General features: G+C 37.9%; 1 protein-coding gene across 11 annotated transcripts in view; it reads left to right on the top strand.

The window, feature by feature from the left end:
• The window catches only part of ATP11B (ATPase phospholipid transporting 11B (putative)), a 66,874-nt gene that overhangs the window by 10,797 nt on the left and 40,630 nt on the right, over positions 1 to 15,447 (top strand). For all 11 annotated transcript variants that reach the window (XR_010441487.1, XR_010441488.1, XM_064721655.1 and 8 more), the window contains exons 2-8: positions 4,249 to 4,365; positions 5,151 to 5,240; positions 8,200 to 8,280; positions 12,427 to 12,534; positions 12,681 to 12,809; positions 12,934 to 13,037; positions 14,263 to 14,310. Coding sequence is in view for 9 of the 11 variants with exons in the window: in XM_064721655.1 (XP_064577725.1) it covers positions 4,249 to 4,365; positions 5,151 to 5,240; positions 8,200 to 8,280; positions 12,427 to 12,534; positions 12,681 to 12,809; positions 12,934 to 13,037; positions 14,263 to 14,310 (677 nt within the window). In the remaining 2 variants the exon portion in view is untranslated. The remainder of the gene's footprint in view (positions 1 to 4,248; positions 4,366 to 5,150; positions 5,241 to 8,199; positions 8,281 to 12,426; positions 12,535 to 12,680; positions 12,810 to 12,933; positions 13,038 to 14,262; positions 14,311 to 15,447) is intronic.

Below are 15,447 nucleotides of genomic sequence, written 5' to 3'. Positions count from 1 at the left end.
TTTTCATTTGTGCTTTATAAATCAGCTTAACTCGAGTATCTCTGTACTGTATATAAGAGGCATGCTTTAGGCTGTTTTCAAAACCAAAGTATTGAGTTCATCTGGGTGCAAAACTGCTGGGGAAGTGTGTAGCAAAGATTAAATGAGAACTGTATTCCAAGGGTAGATAACACCTGGTTTGTGTTGGTAGATCATCTGAAGAACTGAACTTTAGCCAATAAATCTAGATTTAATTTGCAGCATGAAGGGGAGAAAAATCAGGTCACTTCATCATATGGTCAAATTTTATTTAAAGGGGATTCATGTAATACATATTCCTGTAATATACCTGGTCAAGAGGCCTTAAATACCAGGTCTTGCCACATATTCAGCATTATTTGTTATGAAGTCAGTGATGTGTGCACTTGGGTAGAAATCATTTCACTAGATAACTGCAGGAAAGCTAACTTTTTTTGGAAAGAGATTGGTGACAACTTAATCATTTTGCAAGACTCTAATTTAGGGTTTCTCTGCTCATGCTGTTTAGCTGCAGAAATCCTTTGACAAGGGCATGTTACCCTACTTTTGCAGCTGAGTTGGAGAATGACGTTAGAAAGAGAGAACTGTCTATTAAGTGAAATTAGGAAACAGTGTGCTTTCTGCACTGCTTTGCTGGCTGCACAGAGTCACTGTGGAAAATCCCTTGCTGGGCAGAAATTTGGTCTACAAATCAGTTCAGTGTCGGGAGCAGGCTCTGTGACCAGCCCCATAGTTAGAGAAGAGTTAAAGACATTTCAGCTCTTGAACAATGAAGTTCAATGCCTGTGCAGAATTTTCCTTGGAGAGATGTGTAATTAAAATTTCTCTGGAAGATCTGCTTAGTTGTGGTCTCATCTGATTGTGAGACGGCAGGGTTGTTGGCTAATTTCAAGTGATTTTTAGTAGTCATAGTCATAAAACTTAGGAAATCTGGGATTTGTTCCCAGCTCTGACACTCACTTCCTGCTGTGACTACAGCCAAGTCACTGAGCTTGTCAGGGATGTGTCCTTTTCCAACCACAGCTCTGACAACTGAGGGGTTTTTGTCCCCAGCCTGCCTTGTGTGTGCGCTGTGATCTGCTGACTGCACAGCTTCTGTGCCTTCTGCATGGCAAATGTCAACAAAACAGAATTCAATCTCTATGGACTGCACATTTAAGCTGTTTTAGCTCCACAGCTGCACCTGTAAATTTCTATGGCCTGAGATTCTGATTTATTTGGGAAGTTCTTGCTTTGAATCATCTGAGCTGCTTCAGCAGAGGTATTCGTTGTGATAGAAGTGCTGTGCAGTCAGACTGGAGTTGTACAGAGGTCTTTACTCTTCATCATAAAATGTCATCATACTCATCAACCTTCAGGTGCTCAGATAGTGGCCTAAAAAGGGCATATAGAAAATTCAGTGATATCCTAGTCAGTCAGTAATCTTTGATTTATCTTTTAATAGCGTTCAGCAAGTGGCATGCAGGTTAGCATTTATCACTGTCAGAAAGAAGACTGCAACTTGTTTTCTCTGCTCTTTGTGGTTTTTTTCTTTGCTTTACATCTGTTTGATTTAGAGTGGAATTTTTTCATGCTGTAGAGTCTGACTTTCCAAAGTGAGGATGTCTGGCATTTTGTGAGTGCCAGACATTTTCTGAGATGCAGAAGAGAGCTGTGCATGAAGTCTTACTAATTAGGCACCTTTTTTCTTGCTTGAAAAACACTTTTATTTGTGGCATCTTCTGGATTGATTTAGAAATACTGTGTCACTAATGTCAGATATCCAAAATGCTTCTGCTATAAACACTCTTCTCTTTAAATTTTGTGTCAGCAGTTAACAGGTACATTTTTTTTCATCTTCCTTTCATACTTGTATTTCTTTTCTTAAAGCTGTGAGTAGTTCCTTGCATTTTGCTTTTGGTATCCTGTGTATTTTTTTTCCATCCTTTCCCCTATCTACTTTTTGTCTCCCTGCTCCACTCTTATCTTGAAACAAGTTTTCACCCTGGAGCATGTGACTAGACCAGCCTTCCACTGCTTGTCATCTAAAGTTTATTCTCCTTCAAATCTCTTTGAAAAATCTCCCTTCCTTTCTTTCTCCCTTCATTATTCTGCACCTCTTTCTTTCTCTAGCAGAATGTTTCTGTAGTAATGATGCCAAACACAAATATTTGTATGTTTGAGAGGATTCTTTAATTATTCCTTTACTTTAAAATGACGCCGTCCTGAATGTGAACATACCTAATGACCTGCATTAGAGATATTCATGGATTAAAAAGAAATTAATTTTTGGTTGCACCAATCATTTTTTATGTCAGTCACTGTGCTCACTGTTCATCTTCTGTAGTTAAGTGGTACAGAGGTATCTTCTCTGGAGTTCTGTGAAGTGTCACTTTTTTCACATGGCTAAAACTCTGAGCCTCATTCACAAGTGGAGCAAAACAACTGCAAATGCAGTTTCCTCACCTGCAGTGGTGGAGTTGATAGCAAAGGACACCTCTCTAGCAAATGACACCACCAGTTGTCCTTGCACTTGGCATCAAAGAATAAGGAGATTACACTCTGCATTTGGTTCTAAGATTAGGAATGTGTGTGATTTTGATGTGGGAATTCACCACTTTGCAGACAGTCATTGACTCCCAATCAAACAACAGTTCCAAATTTAATTTCACTAGTTTATTTAATGCCTAAAAGCTTTTTGCTTTTTTCTTTAGTAGTTTTCTTGGCCTGTTATCTGAATTATTACTGTGTGGTTGTCTTCTGCCATCACCTGCTTCTCCGGGTCAGAACATTATTGCTAGGAAGGGTTCTGGTGAGTCATGTAGCCCCAGGAAAGGCTCAATTAAACACAGACTTGAATGACCTAGATATAAGCCCTTGTGTTACAGACATTGCAACCTTTCCTCATGACTTGTTTTGCTATTTAATTATTCCTTTCCACAACAAAAGAATTTGTTTGCTTTCCAATACCCAGACTTAAGTTTTCTTACCTGCGACTTCAGCCTGTTTACTTCTGTTCTTCTTTGGCCTTCAAAGCCTCCATTTTCTCAATGGATCAGTCTTCTGTGTATCAGGAGGTTTACTGGGATATCCTGAGTTTCCTCTCCTCCAGGCTAAATGACTCTAATTTGTTTGCTCTTTAGATTGTTCAGCCTTGCGTTATATGTCATGTTTTCAGGATCTCTTGGGCTCATGTTGCACTCCTCTGGGTGCTGTCCACTTGGTTCACAGTGCTTCAGCTGTGGCTCCCACTCCTCCTGCAGCCTCCTCTGCACTGAAGGCCTTTTTCTCAGTGGGGTGACGTGGATGACTCATGTCTAGCCTGTGATCTATTATAGCCTTTGACATTTTTCTTTAAAATTCCTTTATGGGCTTTTATTCTCTTTTTCTGGATGCAGTTTCTTTGTGCTGGATCTTTGTGTTCTGTGCATCTGGTTGGTGAAGAATTTTCTCTTACTTGGTGTTCTTGCAGTGCCAGGGTGATATCATCTGCAGGTTTAACACTTGTGTTCCACTTCTCTTGAAGAAGCAGATGATGAAAACACTGACCATTAGACCTGCAACAGGGCTTTGATTCCCAGGGACCTCACTCAGTTCATCTGTTTTGGCAGGAAATTATTGATAAGTATTGCTGAGTATGCTTTTTCTGTTTTTTTCCCCATGGGTTTGCTTTCATTGTTGCACCATTCAGGTATGAATTGGTGGTAATGGCAGGAAATCACATTTGAAATGAGACAAAATGTTAGTTCTTGGAGATAGAACTTGTTTGGAAAAATACTGCTGTCTGGTCAATGCTTTTGGCTTTTCTCTGGTGAGAGTCTTTTCAAAGTCCAGTTAGCACAGTAGTATAGCTTGTATGTTTTGACCTTTTATTTTTCTCAATAAACTGTTTTATTAGAGTTATCATGAGCACGGCTGTGAAGTTTTGTAAATTGTTTCTTCCTTTTTAAGTTTCGCAGGGCTTCAAGTTTGCATGGTAGCAAGTGTTCTCTAGTCTTGAGACAGGGTTTTTTCCTTTAATTTTTTCAGAATGAGTACACAACCTCAAAAGTAAGATTTTGGGTTTTTTTCCCCACAGTTTTTGAAAATTGTCTGGACACAGCAGACTTCAATTTTCTACAGTGATTTTCTTTACTCTTTGAAAACGACTGCTTGGTACCTTTTCCACAGAATGTCCTTTTCTGCAGAATTTTACAAAACAGCAGTTAATAAAATCAACTTTCTTGATTACCTCTTTTTTTTATGTTCTAGGGTTTTGACCCACCGCATCAAAGCGACACAAGAACTATTTATATAGCAAACCGTTTTCCCCAGCATGGCCATTATGTTCCTCAGAAGTTTGCAGACAACAGAATCATATCATCCAAGGTAAGGAATCAATTTGTCATGGCAAAACCACTTGATGTGTTGCTTAAGAAGTTGTGTGGCAGATGTGCATGCCTGTATTATTTCTAATACACAATATTCAAAGTGAGACAAACTCTGAGCTGTTTTGAGAGAAAAGCTGGGTTGCTTCTTGTGTAGTTTGTCTCATTCTCTCACCCTTCTTTCCTCAAAACTCAAGTGCAGAGCAATTAAGCAAGTTGGTCAGGCTTTCTGAAGAAAAGTAGTTTTTCATCCAGTGTTACCAAAACTACTTAAAAGGCAGGATGAAGCTGGTTATGAGGATTTTTAAAATAGTCAAATTGAAAGCCAGTACTCTGCATAAAATAAATCAGCAGTGGACTGCAGTTGCGGATTCCCTCCCGGTGTGTCCTTGGATTGAAATCAATAGAGCTGATGGTGGGGATGTGCCTCCTTGCTGTAGTGTTGGAGGGAATGTTACAGCTGCAGGAATTAATTTCTTTCCTCCTACCCAGGACACAAGCAGCCAAATGACTCCAGCTGCCCCTGTCCCAGTTGGAGGAAAACATTTTAAACTTGGCCTGTAGAGGAAATGCAGTTGCTGCCACTGCTTCCCTGCTAGCTGTACTTAAAACAGAAGCAATAAAAAAAAAAACAAAAATTGGATACAGCAGCAAGGTCTGGGGGAGGGGACCTGGGAAATGAGAACATTTAGGTTAGGAGAGTTCAATGGGAGCAGAACTGAATTGCACTGAAAAATTGTGCATTGTGTTGTAATTATTCATCTCTCTCCTTTTTTTCCCCTTCAGTATACAGTGTGGAATTTTGTTCCAAAAAACTTATTTGAGCAGTTCAGAAGAGTAGCCAACTTTTATTTTCTCATTATATTTTTGGTTCAGGTAAGTTGAATAATACTCAAGAAATTGCAATTTATGTTGTAAATTTTGCCACTGATTTTTGTTTTATGAATTTAACTTCTCTACTTATATATTCTGTCTATAAAAAGAATACATTTCCAGTTTCTCCAGGAAAATAACATGAACATAACTTTAAAAATAATTATGTCCAAATTTAAGTATTATCCTTACATTTTATCTTCATGAATACTAATGTATTTTTAAGTGTGTAGCTTCAAAGTCCATTGCACAGTCAGCACAGGGATTCACTTGTCTGCCTCCAACTACAATTTTAAAGCTCTTAAGGGAGTAATGAAATTCCAGATATACTTCTTGACTTTGAGGGCATTAGTGGTGTTTGAATGTTTGTATATTTCCACTGTAGGTGGTTGTCATCAACAGACTATTGTTCTAAGGCTATAGTTCTAAGATCCTCAAATTCAATTTGTTCAGATAAAATGAACACACAGATATTACAGTGAAATCAATAGTTTGCCAGTTTTGAAGACCTCAGTTAGTGCTGTTACTGTTACAGTTTATGTCAGAAATACTGCTGTGGCTTTAGTAGCTGATTGTATTTCTTTTAATTATGAACACCCACGAGTAGATTGGGACAATCTGTACATCTCCTATGATCATTGCCTCTCCAGCTCTGTAATGTGCCTGAATTCTGTGGAGCTGTTGTAGGCTTAGTAGGTGATGGATAGGTGGGAGAAGGGTTCAGAGGAGAGATAGTAACTTTTGAAATACTAATTAGTATTTGAGGCAGAGACAAGATTTTGGGGTACTCAAAATTTCTTTCATTATAAAATAGAATTATTTGAACATGTACTGCCCTCCACAGTGATTAACCAGCATTTAGAGTGTGCATATGAAAAAATATGGCACCCCATTTGACAAAGAATGGGGATAGTGAAGAGTTCATAAAACTTGTCTGTGGTTGTGTAAGGTGTCAGTATCAGGGTCAGCCAATCCATTGGCTCCTGTGTCCCTTGATCTTGTTCTTTCACTTTTAAAAAGAAGAACATTCCTAGGCTGAAAATTCCTGTGCTTGACTAAAGTCATACAGTTCTACCTTAGGCTGACAAAATGTGTTGTCTGTCACATCTTCCTGTTAAGAATAATGGCTGTATCATTCCTGTTGTAATGTTTCATGCTTTTTAACGTACTGTAGCATGAGGAAGATGGGAATGTGCTGAAGATGGAACATAAGTGTTATTAAAGTAATCACAGACATCATGACTTTTACTTTTTTTAATGCAGATTTATCTCTTCAGTTCACTGTTGTGTCATAGTTCTTTCAAACTACTGCCTTTCAGTAGTATCTAAATAAGGATCTAAGGCAGAAATTCTGTTCTGAGTGTAATCCTGTCCTCTCAGTTTGTATCAAGTGGATGCCCTCACGTGTATGGCAAATGTTTTCTTGTCGGTGTGTCTGCGTTCTTGGAAACAGAGCAGCAGAAAAGTTGAAGTCATTTTTGTTCATTTGTTAGAATGGAATTCTGTTTTTATTCAAATCCCTTTTGGAAGTTCATTAATATCTAATGTTTTTATTTTTTTGAGGCTAAGCTGCCTTTTAAAGCTGACCACCATGGTACCTTCCCTGTCCTGTGAATCTCATGTGGCCAAGATGCAGTGTTTGTCATTACCACCTTTTCCACGGGGGATGGCAGAGCTGGGGCAGGGTCTCATTGTGTGATTTCAACTTGCAGCACAGTCCAGTTGTTCACATTCTTCACCACACATGTGCATGCCCAAACCAAGGTGACAAACTGCATTTTGGTGACACGAGGTGTGTCATGGCTCTGTGTCCAGCTGCGTGGCAGGCAGAGGACCATGGTGTCCTGGTGAAACATGACAATTCCACCAGCACAAAACCTGCTTCATTTTCATATATGAGCTCTCTTGAGAAAGGATGAGAGAGTACAGACAGCAGAAATGCCATGGTTAACCATATCCAGCCAAAAATCAGACGCTTTTGGTAGCGTTTTTCTTGGTCAGTATGCTGCCAAGCTGAAATTGTAGTGCCACCATTAAAGAGCAGACAGCATTGCAGACTAGGTCTCATTTTTGTTGTGTTCTATAAAGTGTCTGTTTCAGTGAAAAAAACCAACCAAAAACCTTATGTGTGCATTGTAAAGTGGCATGATCTGTTTTCTCTGTGAGGTTCTTCCCCAGTGATAGAGTAAACTTCATGTATGACTTTTTTTTCTTCTTTAATGATTCCCAAAGCAATGCCATAAGTCTCAGGTAAAGTGGATCAAATCAATGTCTGTGGTTTTGAGTAGTTCTTGTGTATATCTCCTTTACAGCACTTGACCGTGTTGATTTTTTCCTGCAGCAGAAGAGAGCCACTAACATCCCCCACATACAGAACCTTAGTGTGTACACTGCACTTTTGGCATGCCAGCAATAATTGCACAAATTGTAAAAACCGCATGTTAACTTGGGGCAACCAGAAAGGTGCAGTCTTGAAAAGGTGTTCTCTAATATCTAAACCATTGCAAATTACTGATCTTAACTTTATTTTCACTTCTAAAGTGGATGATATTATACTCTACATTGCTGGTAAGCAGTAGATCATATAGTGTTGAAACAGCTTCATGAAATGTAGGTTTCCTTCCTTTGTAATATTCTTTTGAGTTCATTTTTCTAGGATGAAATTAATACCTTCTTTTTGGTAAGGACCTTTAAAATTGTCACATCCTATATGAATGAGACTAAGGCTTCTCTGTGCCCTAAAACATTTGTTTGCATCATTACTGACGTATTATTTAGTTGTCAGAAACTGAGTTTTTCTTGAGAAACTCTGCAGGACATGCAGTAAAAATACTCACAGGTTATAATAAAGAGTTTGGAAAATAGTAGGCTTGCTTCTTTTTTTTTTCCCTTTTTTTTTTTTTTGAAAGTACAAATGTAGAAATGACATGTGGACTAATTTTCATATTTTCTTTTCTTTTAGCTCATGATAGATACCCCTACCAGTCCTATTACCAGTGGATTGCCATTATTCTTTGTCATAACTGTGACAGCCATAAAACAGGTAAAGGGGAAAAATCTGGCAGCATGAAGTCCTACTGAAGTAAAGTTATTTAGAGTCTGACCAGGATAGTGCTTAGATACTAAAAATACATTAAAATGGTATAATTTTTAGAAACTATTTTGGGTTTAATGCTTCTAGTTAGATGCTTGAGCTTCAGCATTTGGTTGGTTGTGAAGCACTCAGTGACTCACTGCAGTACCCTAAAATGGACAGTGGATGACTGTCAGGCAGCATTTTTGTCTAAACATTACATGTCACTTGTTATCAGACCTTTTCTGAAAGCTCCTCACTTATTCCTTTGGCACACCTCACTGCCTGTTAGAACCAGTCCTCCCACATTGCACCCTGAGAAAGGAGCTTGGGCAGATGAAAAAGTGATGCAGGGTGTGTTTGTCAATAGTTAAAAGGCAAATTTTGCCCCAAGGGGTAAGTTTTATGGTGGGAAATGTGTATTAACTGTGATTGTGTACCAGGTAAAAGCCCCTGGTCTTCTTCGGTTGCATAAAACATTTTGGAATGTTTCATAGCACTTAAAACAAAAATTGTCTGAGTTTAATAAAAATCTTGTTCTAGCACCATATTACATTCTACTGAGCCCTAGAGCCTCTGGAATCAGAATGTAAAAAGAAAAGAAAAGAAAAAGAAAGTAAAAAAGGTCTTCTGTTTTCTTTATGTCCTTAAAGCAAGAGGAGAAAGAAACAAGCTCATAAATAAAGAAGTGATGTGGATAAAAATTATAATCTCTTCTGCAGGGAGGTAATTTTCAAGAACTATCCTCTTCAAGGGATTTGACAGTGCTGTCGGGAATAGATGCAGCCTCGCAACTGAAAAATAAGCAGGAGACTGTTTCAGAGCTGTAACCAGAATTTCAATTTGCCTTCTGTGCCAGAAAGACCCAAAGCCACCCAGAAATAGGGCAAAAGTAAAAATAGTTCTAGCTTTCAAGCAGATAGAAAGGTGTTTGAGACAGAGTGGTTCTTAAAGCTGGAGTAATATTTGGACTAATATTTCATCTTGTTGCTGTGCAATTTGTGTATGTAGAATGCCCTAATCCTATTCCATTGCAGTTGTTACCATCGCCCCCCAAAAAATCACATATTCAAAAGCTATAATTATATGTAGGCAGTGGATAATGAAACTGTGTGGACTAAAAGGGATTATGAAACAGAGTTATAAATATTAGATCATTTTTTCCAGAAAGACGTTGGACTTGTGTAAGTCTAAAAAAGTCCAAAATAATCTTAACACCACCTTGCTTCTAGATGTCCAATCTTATATTAGGAAATTTAACTCCCTTATCATCAATTTTGAAGAACAGAGATTCTGTCATTCCTCCTGGAAGTTTCAAATCTTTCATGACTTACCAGGCATCAAGAGATTTTCTGGCTGTCTCAATATCTCTGCAAGGACTATTGGAACCACCTAAATTGCTCTAATGGACTCTCATGTTTCTCCTGCCTGCTGCAAAGGAAGCAAGCAATATTCACAGGCTGTTATCTTCAAGGGACAATGAATTGTGCTGCTTCCAACAGGCTGCCCTCAGATAAGGGATAAAGATAAATCTGTTGGAGTGCAGAGGGAAAAATCCCCACTATTGCCTCAAAATCAGTTCCCATTTTCTCTAAACCAGAAGTGTAATAGGAGCAGATCTTTAGGAAAGAACCCCTTTTTGAAAGCTGTGGGGCCCTGGTTCTATACAAAGTTGCTTCAGGATGAATGTTAGACTATAATTTTGTATACTCTCAAAAGATGAAGGGGAAAAATAGAAGCATTAATCATATGAAGGTTTGAGAAGCTTAGCAATGGATGGAAAAAGTCCTCTGCCTTCCAGAAGACTGGTGAATGTGGCACCTCTTGCAAACCTCAGAACTCAGCCTTGTTTTAAGCTCAGCCAAGGAGACAGAACTTTTTTCGACTTGGAAGTGTAGTTGCACCTAGGTCAGAAGAAGGACATACCAGACTGCAAAGTGATGCAGCTCATGCTGTGTCATTTTGTCTGTCTTGTTAGCCAGAGCACTTTCCTCCTTCTGCCTCTGAAGATCTTTGTGCAGTCCTCCAAGGAGTTCAAAGTTAGCAAATAAATAAAAACAAAACAAAAAATTAAAAAAGCACAAACAAAAATACAACAACATAAAGGTATTTCCCAAGGAACTTTAGGAAACAGTGCATTTTAATAAGTTCAAATGTATTTAGCTGAAGGAACACAGATGTTACTTGACTACCAGGTAAATTATAAAACAACTACTTTGCAGGTTTTGATTAACCATAGACCTAAACTGAAAATGAAAAGCCTGGTAATATAAAAGGCAGATCTTTTCTCAATTACATTGATGCAGTTATTTAAGCAGGACTTAAGAATGTAATTTAATTGAGGGATTTTAATCTTTATTTTCTGGCAAGTAGGCAACCTTCCCTGTATTCCTCTTGCATTTCTCTTTCTCACTGTATTTTTCCAATGTTTTCAAGTGAGGACAAGGACCTCTCAAAAATGCCGCAGTAGGTAAATCTGGGGGGAATTTGAACTGACCACACAAAGTTGGCTCTTGAAAATTCCCTGGTGTGAGGTGTCACCCTTGTGTTGGAGGCAGGAGGTGTCAGATGGAGAAAGAGCTGAAATCTGTACTTTCTAAAGAAGGTAAATTTCAGTTCTTTGCCAAATGCCCACATTGCTCAGCTGTTCAGGTCTGTGAGGCAAATGCCCCAAGGTTACTGGATGTTAGTTAAATCCGTGTTTTCTTCTGTCAGTCACCTTTAACAAGGAGCTGTAGGTACTGACTTTTGCTTTTTCATACTGCTTAGAAAGGATTCAAGAGTTGTACTTGGGGACTTCAGGATTCTGATGTCCCAGTATCTCTCTGTATGGCTGCTATTGCTGCACACTTCTTAATTATTGATTTTGAACTATTTAGCATATAAAGCTCTTTTCTTTTCAAACACAGATAGTGCTGTCCTTACTCATTTGTGCAAATAACAGTGGAGATGTGTGAAGGTAGAACTACAACACTATTTTTAACATGCAAAATTCATCATATAACTTTTCCTGCAAACTCCAGAACTCTAAATTGCATCTGCATTAGTACTTCTTGTACAATGACATTAATATAATGTTTGTAGGAAGAGCTGGGATTATGCCTGCTGTTTCACACAGCTGCCTTCTTCTGTCTTCAGACTTCCAAGGAAATGTTTTTAACTCTTTCACAGTTCTTATACCTACAGAAAAGCATTTTATGAAGTCTCTGTTATTGCAGATTAGTTGCAGGAGTCTTGCCATGTTGTAAGAGACATTTGAACTTCCTGCACGATTGATCCATTTCCTGTGCTTGCTAGTGGGACTTTCCAAACAGTACCTAGACTTGGGGATCAGAGATTGATATGCTATTATGATCTAATGCTGTTAGATTAAACAAGCTGTGGATTCATACTTTAGAAAAATAGGAGGTGAATAGTATACTTGGATTCACAGTCTTGAATGTTTGCACGTGTGTACACGGGATAAAGGGTGCCCAAACAGTTGTGAAGTATCAAGTAAAGAAAAGCTGTTTAGTTTGCCATTTAAAAGCTCAGTTGCTTCAGACTCTTCCATTAGGACTCAAAAAGAACAAAAATCTTCTCAGTCATTTTCTCTTGCTGGACGGAGCTGATGTGTCAACAGTGTGTCACACAGAGTTAAGTCTTGAGGTTTCATGCCTGGGCTATGGCAGTAACTATAAGAAATGTTATATGGTATGACTTGAGGAAGTAATTTTAATCTGTTACTTCTAAAAAAAAAGGAACCCACAGAGGAGCCTGAGGACTGACTGTTCCTGGTTTTGTGGTGTATTAATCCATATAGATCAAAGATTTATTGAGTGCTTGGTCATCCGATCCACAGAAAATGTCACTGCCTGTTTGTTTTAAGAGAACATGGGACTGTTACGTTTCTTCACCACTTCTGCTACTTTATTTGCCTTTACGTGTTTGTGTAAAGTGACAAAATTAAGAGGTTCACAGGTTCTTGTGTAACAGCTGGAGCAGAAACTCAAGAGAAGTTAGTAACTACTCAGACAATACAGGAAGTAGTTTGAAGACATTTGCTTAATAGATTAAATTTAGTCTGTTTTTTTAGTTTTCTTGCTTAAAAAGTAGCTTTTTGTGTGTTTTCCACAGGGCTATGAGGACTGGCTGCGACATAAAGCAGACAATGAAGTTAACGGTGCTCCAGTTTATGTTGTTCGAAGTGGTGGCCTTGTGAAAACCAGATCTAAAAACATTCGGGTAAAGGACAAATTGAGCATTTTGTTTTTATTATACAGCCAAAACTCTGGTTTTATTGCTAATCATTGTGGTTTGGTAACAATGCTGAAAGGAATGCTGCCCTTTAAACCTCTTTGTATCTTTCTGATCTCTGTTCACTTTGTTAGGTGGGAGACATTGTCAGAGTAGCCAAAGATGAGACTTTCCCTGTTGATCTGGTGCTCCTGTCATCTGACCGAGCGGACGGTTCATGCCACGTTACCACTGCAAGTTTGGATGGAGAGACCAATCTTAAGGTCTGGGTCACTCATGGGAAAGAGAATGCAGTTAATTTGTGGTGCCATTTTTCCTTCAGCCTGTTGAAATAGTTGCCCTGCTGCCTGGTGGTCCTGTAGTAACCCAATGGTCGCTGTTTTACAGACACATGTTGCAGTCCCAGAAACAGCAGTGCTGCAGTCTGTTGCCAACCTGGACAAACTGGTAGCTGTTATAGAATGTCAGCAGCCAGAAGCAGATCTGTACAGGTATCACTTTATTATTAAATATTTTGAAATGGAATCAAAATGAGGTGTTTAATACTCAGAATGTTACAGGTCTTGCTAGGGTTAAAATAGCTTCAGACATCTGCTTGAATTTCTGGTTTTAATAATCAGCTTGTGTTTATACATATGTACTTACTGAAAGTTGCAAGTGACAAGTTAAACTTGAGAGTACTTGAGTAGTAAACCAGACGTTATAATATTTATCTTTTTTTTATTTTAATTATGTACATTTCATTTCTAATCAGTAAACATGTTTCTAGATTTTAAAGAATTAAATGGCCAACAGTCTGATCAGGTTGAAGAAAGTTCCTTAGGATTCTGCTGGAGATTTCAATATTATATAGGATATGTTAAAGTGAAATTGACTCAAGTCTAATTCTAAGGTTATGTGTTGCTCATATTTATTTCACATATGCTTCAGGGAAGATTTGAACTCCATTTTTCAGCAGCAAAACCTTACATTTAAAAAGGGATATCCGAGCATGCTTTAACATCAGCAAGCAAGGTCATAGACTCTGTAAAGCAGCATCATGGGTAGCAAAAGTTATGTTCCCATCCAAGTTTCTTCTGAATTGTGTAATGGAAAATGATTGAAGCTATGAAGTAGTAGTTTTCAAAATCCAAGTATATTATCACAGCTGTTCTTAGGTAAGCTTGGAGATCTTTGAGAAATATTAGGTATTTTAAAACTAAGATACTCAGTTTGAACAGATGTTCAAATATTTGATATTTAGCAAATTAAGGTACAATCACTATAGAAGTTTGTGTCCCTTTTTGTAGCTGGAGTCATGCTAAATATGTGCATGTCAGATTTTTAAATGTGTAGTAGATTGGCTTTATAAATGAAAAGTTTCTATTTCTGATGGATAATGTGCAAACTTAGATTTCTTGAGGAATTATTTCTTACTGAATCATCAAGAAGTTACAATCTGTTTAAATTAATAGAAATATAATCTTTTGTGGCAATTAATCAGAGTTAATAAGCTTTCTCAGATGCCTGTTCCTATGAGGGATAAATGTTTCTGTTGCTAAATGTCCCTTGTAAAATTACTGCCAGTTTTGCCATATTGGTTTAGTTTGATTGTTAATAAAAGTTGATTTATTTTTTACTTGTGAACTATTAATGACTATTTTATAAATGTAGAGAAGGTTTTTATGTTTTTGAGTCTTTATGTAGATACTTCTAAGACATATCCATCTTTCATAGATTTGTTGGAAGAATAACTGTAAGTCAACAAGCTGAAGAAATAGTACGGTGAGTAAATTGTATAAGATAATTATTTAGAACATGTGGAGGTGGTTAAAATCTTAACCATCACAAGAGTTACTGTTGAATATATGAAAAGGAGAGGTATTTTTACTAAAAGTATCAACTGCAGCTGCATACCTCAGATGGAGATGAGAAAAGATGAGTGAAAAAAGTACATTGCTACCCAGTTTTGCAGATTTAATGCAAGAGTTCTGGAAAGCTTGGCTGTTGTGAGGCAGGTAATTTTTTGGCACTGGTAATCAGCTGGTAACTTTGTTGTTATTTTTTAATTAAAGCCTTTATTGATCTGAAACAAATTTCCACTGACATAGTATCTATACTGCAAGAGATCCCTGTCATCAGAGGTGCTGTGAAGGAGTTTTTGCTCTTCAAATCCCTAGAAATTCCTGGTTTAACAAAGCCTCTGCTATAAATTTGTAATTTTTAGTATCTATTTCAAACTACAGCTGGACTGTGCAGATAAGTGCTTACATCTGTTATGTGCAACACAGCTGTGTGCACATAATCATGGGCTCACCACCTTTCCTTGTGCAGTCACAGCAAGTAACAAACACGCTTGCAATTACAAAAATAAAGATGTGAAGCCAATTACAGACTTCCATCTCGACTTCCTGGAAAGATTTCTGATTGCTGTGGGCTGGTCTCAACTACCAGTGAGGCATCCAAACAGCTGCTCATTCAGTTCCCACCACCACAACAGGATAGGAGAGAAAACAGGAAGGACAGGAGTTAGAAGAATAATATTTGAAATAAAGACGTAGAAATCACTCACAAGAAATTACTAAATTTTCAGAAATATTTAGCATTCAAGTTTAGTTATTTTATCTTGAAAGTTGTTAATTTTCCAGCTTTCAACAAACTTTATCACCTCTTCTGAAAAGGTGAAGTGCTGTGTGCAAATTTGTCACAGAAGCAGGTAAATCTGCTTTGGTTCTTTCAGTCCTCTAATGTCCAAAATGTTATCCTTTACACTGTTTTTTAGCGAAATTTCTTGTTGAATTTTAAAAGACTACTGTTTTCCTTGTAATATCTGCCTTCAGTCTGAGGAGCTGAATATCTCTCAGTCTGAGGCTGGCAAACATCTGTCAGCTTTGGATGGGAGTGACGTGGAATTCAGAGTGA

The sequence above is a fragment of the Zonotrichia leucophrys genome, chromosome 9, assembly GCF_028769735.1.
Source record: "Zonotrichia leucophrys gambelii isolate GWCS_2022_RI chromosome 9, RI_Zleu_2.0, whole genome shotgun sequence".
In the NCBI taxonomy this organism is placed as follows: domain Eukaryota; kingdom Metazoa; phylum Chordata; class Aves; order Passeriformes; family Passerellidae; genus Zonotrichia; species Zonotrichia leucophrys.
Note: the sequence above shows the minus strand (reverse complement) of the source record. Positions and strands in the feature narration are given on the sequence as shown.